At 37.7% G+C, this 8,329-nt stretch overlaps 2 protein-coding genes across 2 annotated transcripts; both read right to left on the bottom strand.

The window, feature by feature from the left end:
* Positions 1-687: 687 nt before the first annotated feature.
* LOC141668129 (uncharacterized) lies at positions 688-2,793 on the bottom strand. Its single transcript, XM_074474835.1, has 2 exons — positions 1,305-2,793; positions 688-945 (listed from the first exon to the last, which is right to left on the bottom strand). Exons 1-2 carry the CDS (start codon positions 2,269-2,271, stop codon positions 911-913), a joined length of 1,002 nt encoding a protein of 333 aa, XP_074330936.1. The 5' UTR covers positions 2,272-2,793; the 3' UTR covers positions 688-910.
* Positions 2,794-3,920: 1,127 nt separating this feature from the next.
* LOC141667825 (mechanosensitive ion channel protein 6-like) lies at positions 3,921-7,388 on the bottom strand. Its single transcript, XM_074474452.1, has 5 exons — positions 5,564-7,388; positions 5,347-5,470; positions 4,960-5,253; positions 4,656-4,858; positions 3,921-4,569 (listed from the first exon to the last, which is right to left on the bottom strand). Exons 1-5 carry the CDS (start codon positions 7,276-7,278, stop codon positions 4,284-4,286), a joined length of 2,622 nt encoding a protein of 873 aa, XP_074330553.1. The 5' UTR covers positions 7,279-7,388; the 3' UTR covers positions 3,921-4,283.
* Between the last annotated feature and the right edge of the window lie 941 nt (positions 7,389-8,329).

Below are 8,329 nucleotides of genomic sequence, written 5' to 3'. Positions count from 1 at the left end.
CTTCCCAAAAGGATAACCCAAAAACACCCCCTTGATTGCTTTAGACTCAAACTTATCATGAACATTTAGTTTAGTAGCAAAACACAAACAACCAAATGCATTGAGTTTCATGTAATCAGGAGATTGTTGATACAATAATTCAAAAGAAGTTTTGAAATGCAGAGATTTGACAGGTAACAGATTGATTATATGAGTGGCTGTAAGGACAAAATCACCCCAGAATGATGTGGGTAAATGAGACTGAAATTTTAAAGCTCTAGCCACATTGAGAATGTGTTGGTGTTTTCTTTCAGGCTGACCATTCTGTTGTGGTGTAGCAGGGCAAGATGTTTGATGTATTATGCCTAAGGACTGAAAATGAGATTGAAGATCAATATTGGTAAAATCAGTACCATTGTCTGACCTGATTATTTTTACAGATTTGGCAAACTGATTATTAACATAGACAAGAAAATTCTTAACAAGAGTAGGGACTTGAGTTTTAGAAGTGAACAAAAAAACCCAAGTTGCTTTTGAAAAATCATCAATAATTGTCAAGAAATATATGAAATTATTATGAGTTGCTTGTCTATAAGGCCCCCAAACATCTAAATGAATTAAATCAACTATAGTAGTACTGTGATGAGTGCTAGTAGGAAAAGGTTGTCTATGTTGTTTGAAGAAATGGCAGGCATCACAATCAGTAAATGTATGAGAATGAGAAGGAATGATAGAAATTTTATTAAGAATCATTGCAGAGGGATGGCCCAGTCTAAAATGCCACAATTGTATTTCAGAATCAGAAACAGAATTACAAAGTGGCTTAGCACTAAGAGTAGGTGTAGCACTATTAATAAGAACTCTAGAAGTAGTAACATCAGCATACTGAAACAAGCCAGGGACTGTGAATTTGTAAAGACCATCCTGTAGGCTACCAATCTCTCTCTCCTTCTTTAAAGTAAGGTCCTGCAAAATGCAAGTAGTAGCAGAAAAAACAATGGCAAGTGAAGGATGAGAAAGTAATTTTGCAACTGAAATGAGATTACAATTAAAACCAGGCACACAAAGGACATTGGTTAACAAAATGTCTTTGGTTAATTGCAAATTTCCAGAATGAGTAATGGCAACAGATTTTCCATTTGGTAAATACAAGTCAGCCTGCATAGGTTGCAAGTTATGCAGAATATGTTGATGACAAGTAATATGATTTGTGGCTCCTGAATCAAGGATCCAGGTAGTAAACTGAGAGCTGTCAGGAGGGACGACTGAATGCACAGTTACAACTGAACAAGAATAAGTATTATTAAATGGACATATATCAGTACCATTCATTTGAGCTGCAGAAGAATTGGTATTCCAAGTATTTGTTTGCCTAAGAGAGTCTTGAATCATTTTTGATAATTGTTGACACTGAGCATCTGTGAAGAGCATTATAGGTTTCTCAGAATTATCAATAGACACTTCTGAAGAATGAGAGATTGTAGAGACTTGAGCTGCAGATTTGACAACAGCAGAAACATTCTTTCGAGGTTTAGGCTTGGGCTTGCCATAAAGCATATGCCAATCAGGATAACCATGCAAACAAAAATATTTATCTCTAGAGTGACCAGTTGTGTGACAGTAATCACACACTACATCAGTATTAGCTTTCTTCTGAGAACCTGATTGATGACCAGTATTATTCCTGAACTTGGAAAGATTGTTGTACTTGACAGTAAGAGCCATACTGTCAGCTAGAGGAGATTGACCAATTTTAGCAAATCCTCTTTGAGATTCCTCTTGCAATAGCAATGAAAAAACCTGACTGAGAGAAGACATAGGTTGCATCATTAAAAGCTGACCTCGCACAGAGGTGTACTCATCACTAAGCCCCATAAGAAACTGACTGAGCTTAAGCATATTTGCATAGTTGTCCAGTTTCTTAGCATTGTTACAAGCACAGTTGCAGGATGCACATATGCACTTAGGCATAGGGTTCAAGGTGTCAATTTCAGCAAGTAAAGTACAAAATTTGGTAAAATATGCAGTTATACTCATTGAGCCTTGAGTAAGAGAACTAAGCTCTTTTCGAAGATGAAAAACACGAGGCATATTTGACTGTGAAAATCTCACAGCGAGATCGTCCCAAATCTCCTTCGCAGTTGAAAAATATGCAACACTATTACAGATTTCAGTAGTCATGGAGTTTGGCAACCAGGACAACACGATATCATGGTATCGTGACCATAACGCATAATGATTAGATGTAGAAAGAGGTTTAGGTAGACTTCCATCTATCATACCTAATTTCATCTTAACAGATAACGTAATTGATACAGATCTACTCCAGTCATAGTAATTCTGATCAGTAAGAAGTTGAGTAACCAGAGGAATACCTGGATTGTCTGATGTTTACAAAAAATAAGGATGATTTGCATCAATGATCGTAGATGATAAAGTAGAGGTGGAGCCTGAAGTACTACCAATTGTAGCAGTTGCATAAGAGGCCATCACAGTAATAGATCTGAACACAAAACAGATCTTAGATTGACAAGTTTAAGAGGCAAGTGAAATGAACACAGTGAGAGAGATTGTAAGCACGAGAGAGATAAGAACAACGAGAGAGATCGAAATCGCAGAAGAGATTGAAATCATGAAATATCAAAATCGTGAGGAAGATGATAATCAGTAGATGTAGATCAGTAAGCAGCGGATAAACAACAAGGAACGATGTAAGGCTCTGATACCATGACAAACTAATTATACAGATATCTCTAAGTTGAATTGAAGAAGATGAGTATACTGTGATTACATTGCAGATGATAATGATGAAGAACTAAAAAGTATTGATAATGAAAGTTGTTACGGAATTAACACACAGAGTCTATATTTATACATCCCGACAATATTGTAACTAACTTGAATGACAACTTAGCTGACATCAGTATTGGCATGTTTCTCACCAGTAGATATAACAGTTCTTGTCTGAACTGACAAATGATGTAACTCATGGCTGGTAACATTTTTATGAATTATTGGTTATGTAGTCCTGAATCCTGATAATTGTGCTATTGTTGTGTGGTGCTTGGCTTTTAAGGTTTTTCAGGAAGCACAAATTGAGCTTGTATATTTAAGGAAAATGTAAACCAAATACTTTCTTACTCCTGCTGCTTCACCATCTGTGACTGTAGCTTTCTTATTTTTTACGGATTCGAAAAAATCTGCAACTTTCACATTAGCTTAGCAATTCAGTAGATATCTTGCAGTTAGATTGGCAATTACCGAAATCTTCTGTACAAGCAGATTTCCAGAGGTGTTCAAATAAAAGGAATGTATTAGATTAAAATTTAGTATTTACCTATATAAAAATATTCAGGATATGTTTTAATTTTTTCGAGTTTTAACGAGCGAGCTCGAGCCGAACACCCCAAAACTCGTCTCGAGCTCGTTTTTCTTAACAAACACATTTGTCTGTTCGAGCTCGAGTTTGTTAACGAGCCGAGCCGAACGAGCTCTTAACGAGCCGAGCTCGAGCTTGTTCGCCAACAGCTCGGTTCGTGAACAATCCTAGTTATGATGTTATCTTCCCTACTCTAGGTATTTAATTTTTCTCAAATATTGTTTAATTACTAGAGGCCTTGTTAGCTACTATCTTTTAAAGGTATAACCATGTTTCAAAAAGGGCACCACTTTGTAAGTTTGCCTGGGGCATCCGAATCTCTAGGGTTGGCCATGGGTTGAGGCAATAGATTGCACATCTTCGACTTCAAAGCTGAAGTTGGATTTGCATAGAATGCATCTGTGTTTTACTGTTTCGCATGCTTGATAGATTTTACACTAGTTTGATGAGCTGCTTACAAGAAGACATTCGATTAAAGAGTGAGTGGTACGCACAGAAACTCCAATGAGGATTGATAGGAAGAAAATCAGACTATTTGGATGCTTTGTTGCGAAAAGAAAAGTTTAACTGTAAGAGTTGGTTGTGTTGATTCTTTTTCTGTATAATGGTTAACTGTACATTGTCTGATCATAAATCATGAATGGCAAGACACATGTCATGCTACATGGCCTCGAGAGTCTAAATTATTTTCTATAGATGCTACATGGACTCTCTCTATAATATTCTTTTGCAGTAGTCTCGCCCCAGTGATCAGCTCAGTATCAAGAGCTGCTGCATAAAATTATGGACTCAAAGCCATGCATGCGAAATATAGAGTCTGTGGTTGTGCTCAACTTTTTATAACGAGAAATTTTCTGATTCTGCATTTCACAGAAAAATGAAAATCTATGTACATTTGTTTTTCAGGAACTCAGTGGTGATCTTCTCAAGAAGGACTTGTCCAAGTAGAGGGCATTCTTGTGAAGTTGACTTCGGACATGTTTTTGATGTTGACGTCGAGGGGATACAGTTGATACTCAATTCCTAATTCTTTGACGGTTTTAATAATCTCTTCCAGAAGGAGAGATCTCCGGTTGTGTCTCTCTATCATGTTTTGGTGATTCATTCTGTGTGTTGGCCATAAAGCCATTTTAATTCTGTTCAACTGATCAATGTCCCTCGTTACAAGAACTGCATTCGGGTACCAGTAGTCCTTCTTGTTTTCGATGTAACTGCAAGATTTAAGAAACTTGGTAAGTCATCATGTTGTACATATTCACTGAAATGCAATGTGTATTTACTTCCATCACTGGTGTACCTTAAAATTTTCTGTTTCATCAAATTGATCTTCTCTATCGGGGTAGCAATATGGATGTAAAATTCAATTGCATCATCCATGTCTGGACTACGGTAGTAGTTATGAATAGGAATTGTTGAAAGAGTACTATTTGGATATACAATTTTCTGGCTGTCATATCTTAAGAAAACTGTGGTCAAAATGTTCATTTCTTCGACAATCATCTGAAAATTAACCAAGAAAATGATTCGAATTAGAAATTTTGCATACCTTAGCACTTGCATATAATTAGTAGATGCAGTATTACTCTACATTCTTTTGGTACCTGAATTCCACCAATTTCACAACGATCGCCAACATCAAACGGGTGAATCACAAACAAGAAGATAATAGCTTCAAATACAGTCTTGCAGAAATTTCCAAATATAAATGTCACAACAACTATCTGAGAGCTAACAGCAAGCAAAAATTGGGTGGAAGCAAGTCCCAGTATCAGAATGCAGATAATAAAGATAACCGCTCCAACTAATGCATTCACCATATGATGAAGTTTGTTTACAGCTGTTTTTGTATCATTAAGCGTTAATGCCAGTGCTCTTCGTTCTCTAAAAGCATCCACCTACAAGCCACAGAGGATTAAAGATGACATGAAACACAAACTGGGATTGAATGACTAAGAAGTTGGTTCTGATCTCGGTACTGAAGTTCTTACCACCCAATTCTTGAGGTCTTTCTTGCTTATTCTGTCATATTCAGTTGATCCTGCTATTATAGCCATAACCTTCATAGCTTCATCCTCTCTTAAGAAACGCACTAAGTCATTCATGTAGATGTACCTGTCCGACAGGAAGATGTTTAGCAATGTATATATATGATCGTTGTTTAATCCAACATATAAATGAACTACGAAACAGAAGTACATTACTTACTTGAACCTCGGCCTAGCCACATTCTTAAATATTTTCCTAGCTGCAAGTTTAGCCTCGTGTTCACTTTTAATCTGCTTAGTAGATTCATCGTCATCTGTCAGATCTTCTATCTGCTCATCGAGTGTAACAAGAGAGCCATGTCGGACCACATTCATCAACCTTTTCATGTTCCATGCTGAGATGTTCTTGGGGTTCAACTTATGCAAATGATCAATTGTTATTGTTTCTTCCGGTTTATTGCTGCTGCTCTTCAATGTCCCCGAAATTTTTTTGCTATCAGGTCTACTTGGAGTCTGGAATCCTCTCCCACTCCTTGCTGCAGGAGATGGAATGGCTGATCTCAGATCAGGGGGCAGAGTAGCTCCTGCATTCTGAAGCTTTGAAATTTCAATCATTGTCCGCTCCTCCTCATCTTGATTGTTTTGCGACTCAATTAGAGGCGGCCCTGATAACATCTCAATCACGTACTGATTAAACAGTGAGTCCTGAATCCGATCAAAGAAGGTGCTAACATGGAACGAGGAAGCAAGAACTTTAACCATGAGTGTCTTCAGTAGCCACAGCAATGTAGCAGTTACAATACACCACATTAACTTGTTGATAAACCATAAGAACTCATTATTACCTTCAATCTTGTCGTCAAAAAAACACTGCCAAGCTATCAGAACCAAACCTAACCATACACAATTTTGCACAGCCTTTCGTAGACCATAAACAAAATACAAGACTCGTTTCCGTAACATAAAATTTCTCTCAATAAAAAAAACAACAATTCTTATAGCCCAACCAGAAACCAATCTACCACAAATCAAAACAAGTACCAGAACCTCCCATTTCCATAACTTCAATCCTCGAAATTCTGCTCGCTTCCATCCGGGAATCTTTAGGGTACAAACCAAAATGCTGATAATCGTAAATAGACTAATCCATTGTAATAATGTCAATGCATCAAGCTTAGCTGTCTTGAAATCATCAGAAGGCACATCATCAATAAATATCTCATCATCATCATCATCATCCTCTAAACCGGGCACTTTCTCAAGCATTCCAGAAACCTTACCGGACTTAAGAGGTCCCGATGCAGGTATGCGATCAGCCCTCCGCTCAGCAATAGGCGGGTCACTTAGCCTAGAGACAGTTTTGGTTGACAATAAAACACTAGGTCTCCTCTGAAAAGATGTACATTTAACCACTTCTTCGCGATCACCCCCAGCCCCAGCACTACTGTATGCATTCGAGACATTTGATGGTTGTTTCCTTGGGTGCAACCGACCAGCCACATTGTCTTCGCCAGCCCCTGCTGCATTGTTATTCTCATCTTCTGTCAATTGTTTAGAAGGTGTTTGAAACGAAACTTTTGAACGATTGTTCTCCATAACACGAGGAGGGCGGCCTGATGAATGATTCTTCTCAATGTCAGACATTTCTTGTTCTTCGCTATCGTCTCCTCCTTTTTGATCCGTCCAAAACTCATAGCTAGATTGGCGCCACAATGATGAGGACGGGTCCTTGGAGGGGACGGTAGCCTCAGATGAACCGTCGATATCCACGATGATTTCTCCGCTATCTTCAGAGCTGGTGGGGGAGGAGGGGGAGGAGGACGTGCCTCGGTGTCCAGAGAGAATGGGGAGGTGCTCGAGGCTCAACTCCTGGTGGTGATCTGCGTTGTTGGGGATGTTATGACCCTGTGACTTGCGCTTCATAGAAAAATCCATGAACCACAAATAACAACAAACTTATGTTTCCTAAGACATTGTTTTATGATTGAATACATGAGGTCTAGCTATAAATATATCAAATATCAAAATGCAGGGGAAGGGGAAGGGGAAGGGGAAGGTTTTAACAGAGAGCAAGGAAATTAATATGAAACGTTGTTGCTTAGAAATCAATCATAGACAACGGTGGAAATGAAATTGCATGGTTTAGGCTTATATTATATATCTTTCTCAATTTGTATAGCTATAGAGATTCATGCAAAAGTTTTAGGTACGTAAATGGCGTTTGTATATCTAGTGACCACAAGTCATAACCGTTTTTTTTATTAACTTCACACTTTAATTAAACGCCCATTCAATGTGCTACACACTTCTGCCCATGCCCATTTTTTAACACAAATATTATTCTTATTTTATTCAAATTATTTAAGATATATTACAAGAACATTTTTTTTTACTAATTAGGCTTATACATCTGAGAATCTGTTTTAACATAGATAAATCTTAGGGACGAGCGAGAATTGGACCCAGAACCTGAAATGACAAGAGATAAAACCTTTTCATGTGTGAGTAACTGTTCTAACAAATCTTGAGAACGAGCGAGAATCGAACTTAAGACCTGAGATACCGAGAAATAAATCCTTAATCATCTAAGCTATCTCATCCCTCTCTTTTACGAGCAAACTTAAATAATAAGAATTACTAACATCTTCTGGTTCAAATGCTTATTTTTTGTTTTCCTGATTAAACAGAGGCTAGAGGATCAACAACGGACAAACAGTTAGGCACTGCGTCCCTGAGGTTGCCTTCGCCATCACCTCTCAGCAGCTCATCATGTGCCCGCCCTCTTATAATTGATTTTTTGGGGTTCAGTGAATACCTGTAGGTACATAATACCGGCACCTTAGAACAGAACACATCAATATCATAACAATGGAATTTCGTGATGATTTTTTTTGTAATAATGAGTGAATAAAATGGAAAGTAATCTGATAACTACAGTTTCTGGTATGTACCACTCAAGAATACATATCATCAGAAAACAACAGCT

The sequence above is a fragment of the Apium graveolens genome, chromosome 6 (genome assembly GCF_009905375.1).
Source record: "Apium graveolens cultivar Ventura chromosome 6, ASM990537v1, whole genome shotgun sequence".
Lineage (NCBI taxonomy): Eukaryota > Viridiplantae > Streptophyta > Magnoliopsida > Apiales > Apiaceae > Apium > Apium graveolens.
Note: the sequence above shows the minus strand (reverse complement) of the source record. Positions and strands in the feature narration are given on the sequence as shown.

Excerpts from the sequence above, each read along its gene's own strand:
- LOC141668129 (XM_074474835.1), bottom strand. The coding sequence starts at position 2,271 with ATGAAATTAGGTATGATAGATGGAAGTCTACCTAAACCTCTTTCTACA. Across the intron at positions 946-1,304 it reads TTCTGCAGCTCAAATGAATG|GACCTTACTTTAAAGAAGGA; the intron begins GTACTGATATAT and ends TGCATTTTGCAG.
- LOC141667825 (XM_074474452.1), bottom strand. The coding sequence starts at position 7,278 with ATGGATTTTTCTATGAAGCGCAAGTCACAGGGTCATAACATCCCCAAC. Across the intron at positions 5,471-5,563 it reads GTGGCTAGGCCGAGGTTCAA|GTACATCTACATGAATGACT; the intron begins GTAAGTAATGTA and ends CCTGTCGGACAG. Across the intron at positions 4,859-4,959 it reads GTGAAATTGGTGGAATTCAG|ATGATTGTCGAAGAAATGAA; the intron begins GTACCAAAAGAA and ends GTTAATTTTCAG.